Consider the following 18865-nt stretch of genomic DNA (forward strand, 5'->3'; position numbering starts at 1 on the left):
CTGCCCTGTGGGGAGACAGAGCATCTGCACTCTCCCAGGCTTCTGCACTAGTCTACTTTCCTTCCTCACTATCTACTTTCCTTCCTCACTAGTCTACTTTCCTTCCTCACTATCTACTTTCCTTCCTCACTAGTCTACCTTCCTTCCTCACTAGTCTACTTTCCTTCCTCTCTAGTCTACCTTCCTTCCTCACTAGTCTACTTTCCTTCCTCTCTAGTCTACCTTCCTTCCTCACTAGTCTACTTTCCTTCCTCTCTAGTCTACCTTCCTTCCTCACTAGTCCACTTTCCTTCCTCACTAGTCTACTTTCCTTCCTCACTAGTCCACTTTCCTTCCTCACTATCTACTTTCCTTCCTCACTAGTCTACTTTCCTTCCTCTCTAGTCTACCTTCCTTCCTCACTAGTCCACTTTCCTTCCTCACTATCTACTTTCCTTCCTCACTAGTCTACTTTCCTTCCTCACTAGTCTACTTTCCTTCCTCACTAGTCTACTTTCCTTCCTATCTACTTTCCTTCCTCACCAGTCTACTTTCCTTCCTCTCTAGTCTACTTTCCTTCCTCACTAGTCTACTTTCCTTCCTCTCTAGTCTACCTTCCTTCCTCACTAGTCCACTTTCCTTCCTATCTACTTTCCTTCCTCACCAGTCTACTTTCCTTCCTCTCTAGTCTACTTTCCTTCCTCACTAGTCTACTTTCCTTCCTCACTAGTCTACTTTCCTTCCTCTCTAGTCTACCTTCCTTCCTCACTAGTCTACTTTCCTTCCTCTCTAGTCTACTTTCCTTCCTCACTAGTCTACTTTCCTTCCTCTCTAGTCTACTTTCCTTCCTCACTAGTCTACTTTCCTTCCTCTCTAGTCTACCTTCCTTCCTCACTAGTCCACTTTCCTTCCTCACTAGTCTACTTTCCTTCCTCACTAGTCCACTTTCCTTCCTCACTAGTCTACTTTCCTTCCTCACTAGTCTACTTTCCTTCCTCTCTAGTCTACCTTCCTTCCTCACTAGTCCACTTTCCTTCCTCACTATCTACTTTCCTTCCTCACTAGTCTACTTTCCTTCCTCACTAGTCTACTTTCCTTCCTCACTAGTCTACTTTCCTTCCTCACTAGTCTACTTTCCTTCCTCTCTAGTCTACCTTCCTTCCTCACTAGTCCACTTTCCTTCCTATCTACTTTCCTTCCTCACCAGTCTACTTTCCTTCCTCTGTAGTCTACTTTCCTTCCTCACTAGTCTACTTTCCTTCCTCTCTAGTCTACCTTCCTTCCTCACTAGTCCACTTTCCTTCCTCTCTAGTCTACTTTCCTTCCTCACTAGTCTACTTTCCTTCCTCTCTAGTCTACTTTCCTTCCTCACTAGTCTACTTTCCTTCCTCTCTAGTCTACTTTCCTTCCTCACTAGTCTACTTTCCTTCCTCTCTAGTCTACCTTCCTTCCTCACTAGTCCACTTTCCTTCCTCACTAGTCTACTTTCCTTCCTCACTAGTCCACTTTCCTTCCTCACTTGTCTACCTTCCTTCCTCACTAGTCCACTTTCCTTCCTCACTATCTACTTTCCTTCCTCACTAGTCTACTTTCCTTCCTCACTAGTCTACTTTCCTTCCTCACTAGTCTACTTTCCTTCCTCTCTAGTCTACCTTCCTTCCTCACTAGTCCACTTTCCTTCCTATCTACTTTCCTTCCTCACCAGTCTACTTTCCTTCCTCTCTAGTCTACTTTCCTTCCTCACTAGTCCACTTTCCTTCCTCACTAGTCTACTTTCCTTCCTCACTAGTCTACTTTCCTTCCTCTCTAGTCTACTTTCCTTCCTCACTAGTCTACTTTCCTTCCTCTCTAGTCTACTTTCCTTCCTCACTAGTCTACTTTCCTTCCTCTCTAGTCTACCTTCCTTCCTCACTAGTCCACTTTCCTTCCTCACTAGTCTACTTTCCTTCCTCACTAGTCCACTTTCCTTCCTCACTAGTCTACTTTCCTTCCTCACTAGTCTACTTTCCTTCCTCTCTAGTCTACCTTCCTTCCTCACTAGTCCACTTTCCTTCCTCACTAGTCTACTTTCCTTCCTCACTAGTCTACTTTCCTTCCTCACTAGTCTACTTTCCTTCCTCTCTAGTCTACCTTCCTTCCTTACTAGTCTATCTTCTTTCCTTACTAGTCTACATTCTTTCCTTATAAGCCTTCCTTCCTTGTGATTACATAGGGCTTGATGGAAGGAATCACATTCTGTTTAGCTTTAATTCCCAATGTTTTATACAATACCTTGGCAAGTTAAATGGGTCTGCAATGAATGAACAGAAATGTGAAATACTGCATGTATATCATCCCCACCCCAACCTCCCAAAGAATGGTCATTTGCTGTGCTTGGAGCCTGGCATGATGGTGTGGGTAATGGGGGTATAGGGGGAAGGCAGCAGTGGATGAGTGTTGGGAGATGAAGTGGTCCAGACAGGTAGGTGCGGACTTGATCACGAAAGACCCTGTATGTCATATACGACAATTTGGTCTTCATCCTAAGAAGAGTAGGCAACCATGGGCCTGCTGAAGGCATGCCCTCGTAGGAGCCTGAGAGAGACCTGGGTGCTTTCAGATTTGAAGACCCTACCCCCGGACCCCTCCTCAAGTGCCCTGGGCACTTCATTTCAGTTAGAATCAACATTTACACCCAGGTCTCATCGTGCTTCTTGCATGAATTGGACCCAGGACAACAACCAAAATTTGAAGCTCCAGGCTTAAAATTTGGGCCCAATGGCCCTCCTGATTACCCCACCCCTTGCCCCAGAGGTCCTGCAGAACAGCACTTCCCTCAGTCTCTGTATGCAACCACAGTAACAGGACTGCTCTCCAGTTCCCTCCATACTCACACACACATAAAATCCATTTGCAAATCCACCTCTTGGGCTCTGCTTGTCTTACAGCCTTGGCTCAGAATTAGCCCTCTCTCTCCAATGCACATGCCCCCCTTTCCTGATGATGCCACCACCACAGTTTGCATCCTTGCCTTGTTCCCCTCTGATAGAAGTAAGCTGGCCTCCCTACTGCTAATCTTGCTTCTCTCCCATCCTGGGCTCACACCACAGCTACTATTACCATTTTGAAACAATCTCACCAAGTTAGTCCCATTCTGTGGCTTCCTGCTCTTCTTAGGATGAAGACCAAATTGTCATATATGACATACAGGGTCTTTCATGATCGAGTCCGCACCTACCTGTCTGGACCACTTCATCTCCCAACACTCATCTACTGCTGGCCTTCCCCCTATACCCCCATTGCACATACCATCATGCCAGGCTCCAAGCACAGCAAATGACCATTCTTTGGGAGGTTGGGGTGGGGATGATATATATGCAGTATTTCACGTCTCTGTTCATTCATTGCAGACCCATTTAACTTGCCAGGTATTGTATAAAACATTGGGAATTAAAGCTAAACAGAATGTGATTCCTTCCATCAAGCCCTAGGTAATCACAAGGAAGGAAGACCTATAAGGAAAGAAGGTAGACTAATAAGGAAAGAAGATAGACTAGTAAGGAAGGAAGGTAGACTAGAGAGGAAGGAAAGTAGACTAGAGAGGAAGGAAAGTAGACTAGTGAGGAAGGAAAGTAGACTAGAGAGGAAGGAAAGTAGACTAGTGAGGAAGGAAAGTAGACTAGAGAGGAAGGAAAGTAGACTAGTGAGGAAGGAAAGTAGATAGTGAGGAAGGAAAGTAGACTAGTGAGGAAGGAAAGTAGACTAGTGAGGAAGGAAGACTAACAAGGAGATAATCTCCAGAATGGGAGGAGAGTCAACATGAAAGTATGAAGAAGGATCCATGGAAGCAGAAGCCCTCAAGCTCTCCCTACAGCTGTCAGGGAGGCTCCCAGAGGACACGGCTTTTGCATGCACCTAGAAGAATTAACTAGGCATCTACCAATGGGCAAAGGAGGAAAGGAGACTCCAGGAAGAAAGGCAGTGATTTGTATGATCCACTGCAATGGGCCTCGGGCTGGCTGGTTGAGATCATGGCCCTCCTGAGAGCAAGGACTGCCGGCCTCCTCACCCTCCTTTTCTGCCTGCAGAGTCCCCAAAAGGGGCCAGCTACGTGGTGGGATTTGAGGGGCACAGAAAGGGCCCCATCTGGTGTATAGTGCACACTTCTTAACATGGCCTACAAGGCCCTTTACCATCTTTCTTGTCAACCTTCCCATTGTCATCTCCTGCTAGTGACTCGCCTCTTGTGCACACACAGCCACACATGCACAGAAACTCCAGAGAGAATGAACTGCCTGCAGCTCCCAGAAGGTGATCTGCTTTTTTATTTGCCCTTCTGCCTCTAAACTTCTCTCCCCAACCATACAACCACCCCAAATTCCACTCTGTTAACGAGGTTCACAATTTATTATAATGTTAAAAGATTTTAAGCAAGAGAACAACATAATTAGATTACATTAGAAAGATGGCCCTGGCTGTACAGTGAGGATAAATAAGGTGCCAGGAGAAGGATGGATAAATGGATGGGTGGGTGGGTGGATGGACAGCTGGGTAGGTGAATAAATGGATGGACAGATTCCTAACTGCTTTTCTGATACAGCTACCCTTTATAAAATTCACAAAATTTTATTTCACTGTTCACACTGCTACTCAAAACTTCCATTGTCTTGAGGCTTACAAACAACTTGGCATTCAAACACTTACACAGCTGACTGTTACATGTCTCGGCTGCCAAATCCCTCCATCAGACAAGAACATTCCTCTTTAGTCAAACCTGTCCCCACACTGATGCTCACTTGGTGCCTCTGCCTAGGCAGTTACTTCTGTTTGGCATGTCCTCTCCACTAAGCTAAGTCATACCCAGGTAAAGTCCTACTCCTATACCAAGCCTTCCCTAACCACTGAAGGAAGTCCTCTAGAAGTTCAGATTTGCCTTCTATATCTTTGTATTCCTAGCACAGGACTCTGGATGCAATAAGAGCTCTAAAAGCTTTTGGAGGTAAAGATGTAGGGAATTGAGGAATCCTTTCTTGTGAGTGAATTTTGAAACAGGATGGATTCCCCTGTGCTGAACTGAACATAGAACTGCCCTACTAATAACAACTACAACACTAATCGCTAACACTTTACATGTGTCAGACACTGTTTTAAACACTTTACATGTATCAATTTATGTAATCTTCACGATAACCCTGAGGTAGGTACCATTGTTGTCACCATTTTACTGATGAGGAAACTGAAGCACAGAGAGGCCATGTAAGTTGTCCAAGATCACCAGCACACTCAGTCCACACTTTTCTCCACTAAGCAATGCTGTGCAAAAGGAAGATGAATGGCCAACATTACTTGGTAAATCCCTTCCTGGCTGGACATTCTTAACATCCCTCACTCTTTAAAAAGGGCTTTTTACAAACAGCATTTATAGTCAATGATCAGACCCAAGATCCTAACAGTTAAGACCAAGAGAATAAGAATAAGAGAGAATTATCTTATTGAGAATGTAATCGAATGAGAAATTCATTTCAGGAAGTGCTTCTCTCAATGACAAAATTTACAAATTGGGACTTGGATGAGTTGCCTAAATGAAACTTACTCATTGGCAGCCCATCCTACACTTTGGTTTGGAGTGTGGCTGATAAGATTAAGGTATAAATGCCCCTCCTTACATGTCATGAGGAAGTAGCCAGTGTACAACATAAAATTGGTCAAAACTGGTCTGTTGGCTTATTAATTATAACCTGTTTTGCAACAGATTTGCTCTGTTTGCTCTTCCATTGACATCCTGGGTATATTCAATGGGCTCCCTCCGTGTCCCTCATCATTCTCCACCACCCATAAACATCTCCCATCTCTTTCTCCTGGGTGTAACCAAGATTAATGATATCTTTCTTACTCTCATCTCTCCAAAGTAGGAATAGGTTTCTCCTACCCAAAATGGACTGGGACTGAGGTTAAAGCCTAAAACAGCTCTTCCAATCATAGCTCCCACTCTCAGGCTACTGAGGTCTTTGGAACTGGGTGAGATGCTGGGGGTTATGGAAGGATGCAGCAGACATGAGGGATAGGAACAATCCTGAGAATTTCATAAAATATCCCAAATACATTTATTTATAATCTCTAGAAAAGTGCTCAGAAAATGCCTCTGTTACAGCTTTTTTAACTGGTATGAGTAAATTCATATTGTATAGACAGTGAGCTTAATGGGCTAGTTGCACACTGCTTGAGGATAGGCATAGTACCTATCTTGTTCACCACTGTATCCTAAGCCCTGAGCATATGGCCTGGCACATAATAATCTTTGAGGGCAGCGTGTGAGAAAAGGAGGTTCAACAGCAAACATCCACCGCAACGGTAATACCATGTAAAAGTCGAGAGAATTGTTCATGAAGGCACTGGAGACACCCCTAGGGACTCCCATCATTACTGAGTCAGACTTTAAGGGTGACTGGAGATACCATAACTAGTGGGGGAAAATTTTGATAAATACATTTTTTATTTTCTCATAACTTCTCCTCCACCAGGCTACTGTGGTCTAGCCAAATGCAGATCGCTCTTATTTAAAACCAGGATATGTCCTCATTTGAGCATCTGTAAAATTATGGCCACCATATCCCAAAGGACAAAACTGGGAGAAAAAAAGTTCAGGAGAAGGGGCACAGAAGCATACAAGACCTATTCTGTGTGGAGAAGGAGCCTGTCATGGGAAGCCAGACTTAAAATATTAGGATTCCGCAATTAGAAAAAGACAAATGGGAACAGAGGGGTTCTCAACCTTGGATATTCATTCGAATCACCCAAGAAGGTTAAAGTATTGATGTCTGGGTTTCACCTCCACAGATTTGGACTCAATTTATCTGGGGTGATTCTATGGTACAACCAGGGTTGAGACCATTAGTCTAGAGAATCACTAACAGAGTCAAAACAGGGAGCACAGATCTAGTCACAGATCTTGAAATATTAGAAGAAAGAAGCACCACTATTTGGGTGGATTTACATTTCCCTAATGACCAATAATGTTGAACATCTTTTTATGTGCTTACTAGCAATTTGCATATCTTCTTTGGAGAAATGTCTATTCAGAGCTTTTGCTCATTTTAAAATCAGGTTCATCTTTTTATTGTTGAGTTATAGGAGTTATTTCTATATTCCAGATATAAGTCCTTTGTCTGATAGATGACTTATAAATATTTTCTCCCATTCTGTAGGTTGTCTGTTCAATTTTCTTGATGGAGTCAAGAGAAGCACCTGCAACCAAAAATGCTCTTTTGGAGCATTTTTAATTTTTATGAAGTCCATTTTGTCTGTTTTTTATCTGATGTGTCATGGTTTGACTATCTGTGTCTCTTCCAAAATTCATATTGAAACAACCCTCAATGCAGCAGAATTAAGAAGTGGGTCCCTCTGAGAAGGATTAAGTCATAAGCGCTCTGCCTTTACAAATGGGTTAGTACCCTTATAAAAGGGCTCAAAGGAACAAGCTAGACCCTCTTTTTGCCCTTCTCCCCCCATGTAAGGACACAAAAACAAAGTGCCATCTTGGAAGCAGAGAGCAGCTGTCACCAGACACTGAATGCTGACACCTTGATCATGGACTTCCCAGCCTGGAGAACTGTAAGAAATAAATTTCTGTGCTTTATACATAAGCCAGTCTCTGGCATTTTGTTAGAGTGAGCAAACTGAGACAGAGTGCTTGTGGTTTTGGTGTAACATTAAGAAAATATCACCTAAACCAAGGTTGCAAAGATTTACTTCTATGTTGTCTTCCAGTTTTATCGATTTAACTACTACATTCACATCTACGACTCACTTTGAGTTAATTTTTATGCATGAGTGAGGAAAGGGTCCAACTTCATTCTTTGTACATGACTCTCTAGTTGAATTCAGCATAATCAAAGCTCCAGAATTTTTATAGAATTTTATTTTTATAGAATATTTACTTGGATGCAACATCATCAAAGCTCCAGAATTCTATACTACAAAGTGACGGGCACTTAGGTTGTTTCCATATCTTGACCACTGTGAATAATGTTTCAATGAACATGGCAGTGCAGATATCTTTACCAGATAGTGATTTTACTTCTTTCAGTATATACCCAGAAGAGGAATTTCTGGGTCATATGGTGGTTCCATTTTTTTATTTCTTTAGCAAATTCAAACTGTTTTCCACAATGACTGCATGAAACTGCATTCCACCAACAGTGTATAAGGGCTCCTTTTTCTCCACATTCCTTCCAAAAGAGTTATCTCCTGACTTTTTTATAACAGCTATCCTAACAGGTATGCAATGACATCTCACTGTAGTTTTGATTTGCATTTCCCTAATGACTGGTGATGTTGAGCACCTTTTCATATACCTGTTGGCCATTTTCATGTCTTCTTTGGAGAAATATCTATTCAGGTCATTTGCCTATTTTTTAATTGGGTTATTTGTATTTTTGCTATTGGGTTGTGTGACTTCCTTATATATTGTGAATATTAACTTCTTTTTTGATATATGGTTGCCAAATATTTCCTTCCACTTCATTGGCTGCCTTTTCATTTTGTTTCCTTTGTCTCTTTTTCATGGATCACTTATTTCTATTTCTTTGCACGTCTAGTAAGTTTTATGGTGTACTGGACATTGTGAATGATAAAACATTATCTTCCTATCAAGAGGGTTAGAATTTTTTTTTTTTTTAACTTTCTAGCAGGAAGTTCAACTATGGGCTGATCACTTTGAGCTTATGCAGGAGTTTGCTGTTGTTGTCAGGGTATGTTGTGGAAAATCCAAGGTATTTCTCAAGAGGTTCTAATCTGGAAGGGTTCAGCCTCTAAACTCTTGTCTTCCTTATTGATCTTTTTAGGCTTGGCCTTAGTGTTCTTCAGGGACCGTCCAGAGTAAATTTTTCTCTACCACGTGGTTCTTACTCCTAAAACAAAGCCCCTGGGGGCTACATGTCTGGAATGTTAGGACATGTGCGTTAGGACATGGTCATGAGGTCTTGCCACTCTGGCTGGGATGGACTTTCAACATCTCCCAGTGCCGTTCGACCTCTTCCATTTCTGTTCTGATCTCAATGCTGCAGCAGCTTCTCTCTGGCAAACTTCGTATGCCTCACACCGTGCATGTGAAGCCTCACTCTTAGCCAAGGACTCATGAAGGGTCCCCCAAGAGCCCTCTGGGCACCTCCTTTCACACATATTCCTCCTCTCTGTGTTCTTCCCCAAAATTTCCAGCCATTTTGCTGCTCCAAATTTTTATCTCTGTCTTCTCAGTTCAGTGGGATCCTTTCCTCCACGTGGACTCCAGATCCCTGACCCCTGGTAAATAGCCTGCACTCAGAGGGCTAAATTTCTCTTCTTTCAGGGATTGTACTTCTATGCTGGTGCTTGTTCAGTGCCTGAAAATAATTGATTTACATATTTTTTTCCAGTATTATAATTTATGACAGAATGTCTATCCCAGGATGAGTTATTCCATTATTTCTGGAAGCAGAGGTTCATGACAGTCAGGTTTGTAATCAAAAGGTTTCTGTTAGCGAATAGTGTCAAATGGAGATTATTGGCAAGGGCCAAAAATAACAGGACTCTTTGATGCTAATTCAAAAGTGATCCTCATACTTTAAAAAAGAAAGTAATTATTTTATTTATTTATTTATTTATTTATTTATTTATTTATTTATTTATTTTGAGATAGAGTTTCGCTCTCTTGCCCAGGCTGGAGTGCAGTGGCGCAATCTCGGCTCACTGCAACCTCTGCCTCCCGGGTTCAAGTGATTCTCTTGCCTCAGCCTCCTGAATAGCTGGGATTACAGCTATGTGCCCAGCTAATTTTTGTATTTTTAGTAGTGATGGGGCTTCACCATGTTGGCCAGTTGGCTAGGCTGGTCTCCAACTCCTGACCTTAGATAATTCACCCACCTCGGCCTCCCAAAGTGCTGTGATTATAGGCATGATCCACTGCACCTGGCCTATTTTATTTACTTATTAAGATAAACTAAGGGCCGGGCACGGTGGCTCATGCCTGTAATCCCAGCACTTTGGGAGATCGAAGCAAACGGATCATGTGAGGTCAGGAGTTCGAGACCAGCCTGACAAACAGGGAGAAACCCCATATCTACTGAAAAAGAAACACAAAAATTAGCTGGGCGTGGTGGCAGGCACCTGTAATCCCAGCTACTCAAGAGGCTGAGGCAGGAGAATCGCTTGAACCCAGGAGGCGGAGGTTGCAGTGAGCCAAGATTGCACCATTGTACTTCAGCCTAGGTGACAAGAGCAAAACTGTCTCAAAAAGAAAAAAACAAGATAAGCTAAGATCCCAACCTTTTTTCTTGTCCTGAGGTAGGCCACAGGAACACCTGTAACCAAGGCCAATATTTTTTTCAAAAAATAACTTTGTGGCCAGGCAAGGTGGCTCAGGCCTGTAATTCCAGCACTTTGAGAGGCAGAGGCAGGCGGATGATGAGGTCAAGAGATCAAGACCATCCTGGCCAACACAGTAAAACCCCGTCTCTACTAAAAATACAAAAATTAGCTGGGCGTGGTGGTATGCACCTGTAGTCCCAGCTACTCGGGAGGCTGAGGCAGGAGAATCTCTTGAACCCGGGAGGCGGAGGTTGCAGTGAGCAGAGATGGCACCACTGCACTCCAGCCTGGCGACAGAACAAGACTCCGTCAAAAAATAAATAAATAAATAACTTTGTGTTTCCTCGAGAATACTTAATTCAACATAATCAAAAGCTCCAGAATTCTAAACCACAAAGCACAGAAGAGATGACTTTGCCTAGAAATTGCTCTCCGCTCCTCTTTTCAACATTTCAATTTGAGCACCTACTCAATGAAACACCCATTCATTGAGGACCCACCATGTGTCAGGCTGCAGTAAGGATCAAAGATGAGTTAGATCCATCCTCCATCCCTGCCTTTGAGTATCTGTCCCCACCTGTGGTATGCAGAAGTGTGAAGTGGGTTAAATCTGTTAGGTTGGTGGAAATTTGGGAAAGGCTCTGTTGAGCAAGGCTTAGAAGTATGGAGATTTGACATGAACAGTCTCTCAGTGGACTGGGTTAATGCTCTTATAAGTAATTTATTATTATCCACACCGATGGTGAAGGATACCACATGAGTCACAGTAATGCCATTCCTGTTTACTGAAAGGTAGAAAGCGCATGGAAGAACAGGCATGGAAGGCTTCCAGGGGCCAGGGCCAGAAGTAGCACATGTCACTGTTCAGATTCCTTTGGCTAAAATTCAGTGTCATAACTAATTGTAAGAGAGGTTAGGAAATAAGTTCGAGCTGTGTGTTCAGGAAGAAGAGGAGAACATGGATCTTGGTAAGCAGCTAGTAGTCTCTGTCACAGAGGCCTACCAAAAATGAAAAGCTTGGTGTGGCATATTCACACCTTATATTATGTTAAAGTTATACATTTCCACATTTATCTCCCCAAGTAGGCTCTGAGATCCAGTTCAGTGCCCAGGACAAGGCAGGGATATGGTAAATGCTTATTAAATGGTTTTTAAATAGATGGATGGATGGATGGATGGATGGATGGATGGATGGATGGATGGATGGTGAGCTTGTGTGACAGTAGTTGGCCAACAGATTCTGTTGCTTCTTGAGGCGCCTCCTGGAATGCCACATATCGATGTTGTCAATTTAGAGAAAGATGCTTGCCTTCCCATTTGATATGGAAGGTGGGCATGCCTCCAGTACACCTATAAACTGGATCAAATCATTTAGGCACAAGTTAACTACATTTAGCAGCACTTAGCACTTGAATTTAGATAGATAATATAGAACCCATTCCTGCACCCTCTGATTCTTAAACTGGTATTATCATTAGTTCTCTAACGTATGTTTTAGAAGTCAAACAGCCACACAGAAGCCATCCAAGTGGAGGGTCCTCCCCACCATTGAGGCACACACTTCTAAGACCAGGAAGCCTAAGCATTCTTGGGGATTTGCAGGCAGAGAAGAGCTTTTCCTTCTCCAGTGACAGACTTGTCTTGCTCCTGGGTTCATGCAAAACCACAGTAACACACTACTTCATGTCCATGAGGACGGCTATAATAAAAAGATGAATAATAACAACTGCTGGTGAGTTTGTGGAGAAATCAGAACCCTCATAAATTGCTGGTGGGAATGTAAAATGGTACAGCCACTTTGGAAAATCGTCTGACAATCAAAGTTAAACATATGACCCAGCAATTCTTCTCCTAGGTATATGCCCAAGAGAACTAAAAAAACATGTACACACAAAGACTTGTACTTGAAAGTTCATAGCAGTATCATTTATAGTAAGCAAAACTAGGACACACAAATGCCCATGGACTGGCAAATGGATAAACAAAATGTAGCCTATCCACCCAAGGAAATAGACTTCAGCTATAAAAAAGAATGAAGTACCGACACATGTAACAATACACTTTAACCTTGAAAGCATTATGCTAAGTGAAAGAACACAGACACAAAATGCCACATATTGTATGGTTCCATTTACATAAAATGTGTAGAATAGGCATATCCATGGAGACAGAAAGTGGATTTGCAGTGGCCAAGGGCTAGGGGGAGGGAGGAAAAATGAGTGACTGCCATTAAGTGTGACGTTTCTCTTTAGGATGATGCAAATGCTTTAAACTAGATTGTGGTGATGGTTGCACAACTCTGTGAATATACCAACAGCCACTGAACTGGACACCTTTAAAGGGTAAATTTTATGGTATGTGAATTGTATCTCAATAAAGCTGTTTTTCAATGGAATTCCTAGAATTAAAAATTACAATTATGGGAAAGAAAAATCCATTGGGTGGGATTAACAGCAAACTGGAGACAGCAGAGAAAGGATCAGTGAAGTTAAAGATGGATCCAACAAAAGGAAACAAATCTAGAGACCAGAGGACTAAAGATTGGAAAAATTTAACAGCACCTCAGAAACTAGTGGGGCGATACCAAACAATGTAACATTCATGTGACTGGAGTTCCACAAAAAGAAGAGAAGAAAAGCAGATCAAAAAATAGTTGAAGAAGAAAAAAAATAAAAATAGTTGAATAAATAGTGGCTGAAGTCATCTCAAAATTTGATAAAATACAATAGCTTGTAATAACAGATTTAAGAAGTCCAGCAAACTCAAGGTAAAAAAAAAAAAAGAAAACCACACCTAGATACATCAGAGTCAAAATACTGAAAACCAAAACTGAATATCAAATCTTGAACACTACCAAATTCAAAAGAGATTATACATTAATAAGATAATGAAGAATATTTAAATATGAATTTAGGCTAGCTTCTCATCAAAATAATGGAGACCATAAGAGTGATACCCAGAGGGCTGGGGCTGGGGGTGGAAAAAAAGCTGTCAAACCGTTTGTCTATATCCAATGAAGTATCCTTCAAAAATAAGGACGAAATAAAGACATTTTTCATAAAAACACAAGCTGAGAGAATGTCACCAGCAGAACTGCACCTCCAACAATGCTACAGGATGTTCTGCAGGCTGAAGGGAAAGGATAACAAATGGAAATGCGATTAAGAACTCTTCCTAAGAACTCTTCCTGATGGAGTGCCGCGTATCACTTTCTTACACAGCGAAGGAAAAAGAGACTCAGTGTCACTGCTCCAAATAGACTATTAGCCATTGAGCGTTCCCTATGACTAAGTCACTACTTTTAGGATTACAGGTTTAACCTATTAATTAGTTACGATATAAATTTCATGGTTTTCAAATAGCATTTTTTAAAGTGTAATGGGGTAGAATGGACCAGAAAAGAATAAGGCAAAAACATTCCTCTTTTAAAATTAAAAATAATATGATAAATGCCCACATGATAAATAATACTCATTTTAAAAACCTACTAAAGAAAATACAGCTCATTATGTTGGGCAATGTCTTACATCAGTATCACCACAAACTCGTGATATTTTAGTGTAGATAAACCAGTCTCCTTTTATTAGATAATGAGAGCCATGTTACTTACTGTCTTCCCTTTCCCTTTGAATGCCAGGAACACATGGCCTGAGCCACAAGACCCCACACGACCTGGCTGGCTCTTACCTCTCTCCCTCTTGATCCCTCTGCTGCAGCCCTTAGCTTCCCCACACTATTCCTCCACGGCCCAAGCATCTCCTTGCCATGGGTTCTTTTGCCTTTACTTCCTTTGCTAGATAATTCTCCAGATATCTGCATGGCTTGTTCCTTCATTTAATGCAATCTCTGTTCAAATTCATCTCCTAAGAGAGGCCTTCGCTAACCACTTAGTTACGAATAGTGATGGAGAATAGACATTTCTCAAAAGAAGATATATAAACAGCCAACAAACATATGAAAAAATGTTCAGCATCAATAATCATCAGGGAAATGCAAATTAAAACCGCAATGAGATAACCCACCTTACTCCTGCAAGAATGGCTATAACTAAAAAGTCAAAAATTTTAGTAGATGTCGGCATGGATGTGATGAAAAGGGAACACTTTAACACTGCTGGTGAGAATGTAAACTAGTACAAGCACTATAGAAAAACAGTATGGAGAGTCTTTAAAGAACTAAAAGTAGAACTACCATTAGATCCAGCAATCCCACTACTGGGTATCTACCTAAAGAAAATGAAGTCATTATATAAAAAAGACACATGCACATGTATGTTTATAGCAGCTCAATTCACAATTGCAAAGATAGGGAACCAACTTAAGTGCCCATTAACCAACGAGTGGATAAAGAAAATGTGGGATGTCTGTGTTTGAGTGTGTTTGTGTGTGTGTGTGTGTGTGTGTGTGTGTGTGTAATACTACTCAGCCAAGAAAAGAAATAAAATAAGTCTTTTGCAGCAAATTGGATGGCGCTAGAGGCCATTATTCTAAGTGAAGTAACTCAGGAATGGGTAACTAAATATCATATGTTCTCATTCATAAGTGGGAGCTAAGCTATGAGGATGCAAAGACATAAGAATGATATCATGGACTTTGGGGACTCAGTGGGTAAGGTTGGGAGGAGGGGTAAGGGATAAAAGATTACATATTGGGCACAATGTACACTGCTCGGGTAAGGAGGCACTAAAATCTCAGAATTCACCACCAAAGAACTTATCCGTGTAACCAAAAAAAAAATCCTGTACCCTAAAAACTACTGAAATTTTTAAAACAATTTTTAAACAATACAGATGGATTCTATTGTGTACTAGAGGCAATAACGCCGTCCCTAGCAGCCAAATACCTGCTATGCATGTGCTCTAGCAATGTCATACATAGGGTGGGATGGGCTTCTCTCAGCCCACAGAAGGGGTCCACAGAATGGGTAGCTTTCCAGAAAATCAGGTCTTTGTTACAGAAAATTATAGACACACTTCCCAGTAGGCCCAAATGCCTCTCACCCTGCAGCCTTGCCCCACAATGGAAGATGAAGAGATGGCACACCTGGAAACTGGACTAGAACTTGAGGTGTGTGTTTGGATCCCACCCTTACCCCTCACACAGCCTCTACAATCAACCAGCAGAGTGGCTCTGGTACCCACATAGAGGCAACTCAGAGAGCAGAAGCAGTTGCTGCAAAGGATTGAATCAGGTGCTTGGCTCCGGAAATGACGGGTGCACGTTAAGACACACTGAGAGGAGCAAATGAGCCCTGGATGCCCAGCAGCTGAGCCCGGGTGACAGAGAGACTGGGCAGGGGCTCTGATGCCAGGTCCCAAGGACAAAGGCCCGGCAGGTGGAGGGCCAAGAGGACCACAGTCCTCTGGAAGCACCTTCACCTTGTCTAAGATCCTCCCTCCACCTGCCACCTGCCTTTAGGCTGAGATCTGACCTCGCTCAGTGGGACCTTCTGCCCCAGACGAGGTTCCACACGGTCCCGGGGTGGTATTTCTCCACATCTGCTCACAAAGTATCAGAACTGTGACCGACACCACCTCCCAGTTCACTCAGCTCATTGTTCATGCCAAAGGAGCGGGCACCTCCCTCTTGATGCCTGTCTCAAGAATTACTAGAAACACAACAGCCGACAAAGTCCCTGTCCCAGGCAAAGTCAGTCCTGCCCAAAAGCAATAAAATAACGTCTTCCTTCTCCATACTCCACCTCAATTTGCTTTTCTTCTAAGAAAAGTCCCTAGGGAAGGTATAGCTGTGTTTCCCTGCAGCCTGGGGTGTAAATGCCTGATCTTGGAACCCTTCCTGAATGCGGTTTTGGGTAAGATACTGGAAGAAACTTCTGAAACTGAGAGGCCACTCCAGGGATGCCAAAGTCAAATTTGCTCTGTCCTCAGCGGACTGTTGCCGAGTTAAACCCACTCCGGCTGGTTGTTTACTTATTGTTTACTTTCAGATGCTGTAGGCTAAAACGTCCCCAGGACTTGTAACAAGGAGAGGCAACATCACAGAGGTGGGGACTGGTAACCAATCACGGAGAAGCGGCCGCCCCAAACCTCTGTTGTCCTACCTTCCCTCTCCTTGAGTTTAAAAAAAAAAAAAAAAAAAAGTCTCGGAAATTACACAGACGTCCCTCAGAGTCCCTACCCTGGGAAAACGGGGTCAACTTCCCGCACCACCCTGCCCAGGCTCCCTTGGGGGTCCCCAATCCCGAAGGGTGGGAGTTCGGATGCCGCCTCCTTCACTCCCTCCCTCCTACCACCTGTGGGCGACCAGGACCAGGGTCCAGCCGGGAAACTCACCGCGCGGCCCGGGAGTCGCCATGATGTGGACGCAGACCCCGCCGGCCCGCGGCCGCGCGCTTCTGGGCAGGCTTATGCCGCCGCGGGGCTAATTCCATCGCGGCTCAGCTCCGTCCCGGCGCGCCCGCCTCTCGCCGGCTGCCGCCTCCTCCTCCCCCATCCCTCCCGGCCGCCGGCGCCGCGCAGCCAGAGCCCAGCTCTCCCCGCTGCGCCCTGGGCGCCCGGGCGCTGGGAGCGGGGCGTCGAGAATGGAGCGCGCGCGGTCCCGCGGCCGGGTTGAGTCCAGGACACACTCGGGTCCGTGGGGCTGAGGGGCGAGACAGTAAACGCTCCCTGCTCCCCCAGAGCCGGGGTGACGCCCCACAACCTGCTTCGAGTGTAAAAATTCAGCCGGATTATCTCATGAACTGTCTGGCTGATCAGTTTCCAGTCCTGCCAGCAAAGCCTTCTTCCCGCCACCCCAAAGGGTCATCCACTGTCCAGGGGTTAGCCCTGGGGCGGGAGTGGGGGCGAGCCCCTGGACGGCAGATCCCCCACACCTGTCTCGACCCTAGGTGGAGACCAGCTGTCCCCACCTTCCCCTAGTTAAGCAGGACAAAAGGGAGAAGAGGCAGGTAGTAGGTGCACAAGGGACCGCAGAACAGAAGGAGGGGCTGCCAGAGGCAGGAGGAGGGGTCCATTTTATAAGAGCTGTCCCATGAGACGCTAGGAGGGTTAAGGAAGGTTGAGGTCGTAGATGATGGAAGCTCCATCCCCAGAGGGCAAGAGGAGTGCCATCTCCCCGGGACAGTTCACGGACCTGGGCAGGGGGATGGGAGGGAAAACCTCCAAAGGGCCCTTCTGCACGATGGAATCTGCAACTCCAAGATGCACGGAAGTAAAAGAAGTTCGTTAATACCATGGACCCCCAAAATGAAGAAGTACTATGTTAAGGTCAAGTATGCCATTTGTGATCACTGACCTTCAGGCATGACGATTTTCTCTCCTATATTGATAAGGTAGGCTGGTCATGATAGATCCCACTTCATAGAGAAGGAGCCTGGGGAAGCAAAGGGGAGTAAGTGACACCACAGTCGAGGGCAGAGCAGAAGGAAAACCACCAGATGTGATGTCCCAAACCAGGGCTTTATTCCATCCACTGCAATACTACCGGCTAATGCTTCTACAGGACTTCCTCTCCACCCAACACCCTTCTCAGTGCCTTCCCTGCAGTAGTTATTTTAATCCTAACAATAAGTATATGAGGCAATCACTGCAGTGTGCCCATTTTACAGATGTGAGGACTGCAGTGTTAAATGTCAAGTAACTTGCCTCTAAGAGGATCCTGGGATTCCAAAGCAGGCAGCCTGCCCTGGAGTCTGTGGCATAACACTGCTATTCTGCTCCTTTCTGTCCCTAACAACCCCTTTCTCCCTGTCTACTTCCAGGGACCGTTATCATGTCTTTTCAATTCCCAAACGATTGAAAAATGGTCACCATTGCTCCTTCATTCATTACCTTTCTTCTTTCCCTCCAGCAGTTTCTTAGTCTCTGTATACTCCTTCCTTGAGACTCCCCTTAAAACATCCACTTTGGGGCAGTCTGTCTTGCCTGGTCTGAGGGTGAGTAAAAAAGAGGGTCCCTGAAACCAGGTACAGTGCCTTTGGAATACCTGTAAATAAAAGAAGACTGCCGAGACACCACTCCACACACACCAGCCCCACCAGTTTCTCTTCTTGCATCCTTTTTACTCAGCTCCCTTCCATTGCTTTGGGTTTTTTTTAAATAATCAAAACATGCGGTTTTCCAATTCAGCTTTTTTCTTGATGGTAAAATGACCTATCAGTAAACATGAGAAGTTCAAGCTAGCAAGACATAGGCAGTTGGAAAATCAACGACCTATGCTGCAGTGCTAGCCTTCCTGCTGAATTTCTCTGAAGTTGATGCCTCCAATAACACCTTGTCCCCAGCTAGCGTGTTAGGCGATCAGTCAGAAGAGTGACAGTTAATTCCCTGTCTCTGGATCTGATTTCCTACCAAGAGAGACCTTAGAGGCCACCCAAAGTTGAGAGTGGGGTGATGGATGGAGAGCAACCTTTGAATTACTGAGTAGTTATATAAAACTTCTATCCATTCTTCCTCCCTTCTGCCCCACTGAACTCCCCACCAAGCCTACTCAGCATAGTCTATGCCATTTTCCTGTAATGTGGCTTAAGGTTAAGCTCAGGCAGTTACAGAAATGGTAGAAACTTAGGGATACAGCAGTCACTGGTCCCCATGTCAGCACGGGAA

General features: G+C 44.0%; 1 protein-coding gene across 2 annotated transcripts in view; it reads right to left on the reverse strand.

Annotated features, from left to right (window-relative positions):
* The window catches only part of ANO2 (anoctamin 2), a 395453-nt gene extending 377016 nt beyond the window's left edge, over nucleotides 1-18437 (reverse strand). The window contains exons 1-2 of one of the 2 annotated variants that reach the window (XM_054444249.2): nucleotides 18092-18437; nucleotides 17556-17633 (exon numbers count right to left, since the gene is read on the reverse strand). In XM_054444249.2, coding sequence (XP_054300224.1) covers nucleotides 17556-17565 — 10 coding nt within the window. In that variant the 5' untranslated portion in view covers nucleotides 17566-17633; nucleotides 18092-18437. Of the gene's footprint in view, nucleotides 1-16594; nucleotides 16667-17555; nucleotides 17634-18091 lie in introns of those variants that run through there. The other variant, XM_054444248.1, reaches the window with a different exon arrangement.
* Nucleotides 18438-18865: the final 428 nt, after the last annotated feature.

Source organism: Pongo pygmaeus, chromosome 10 (genome assembly GCF_028885625.2).
Source record: "Pongo pygmaeus isolate AG05252 chromosome 10, NHGRI_mPonPyg2-v2.0_pri, whole genome shotgun sequence".
Lineage (NCBI taxonomy): Eukaryota > Metazoa > Chordata > Mammalia > Primates > Hominidae > Pongo > Pongo pygmaeus.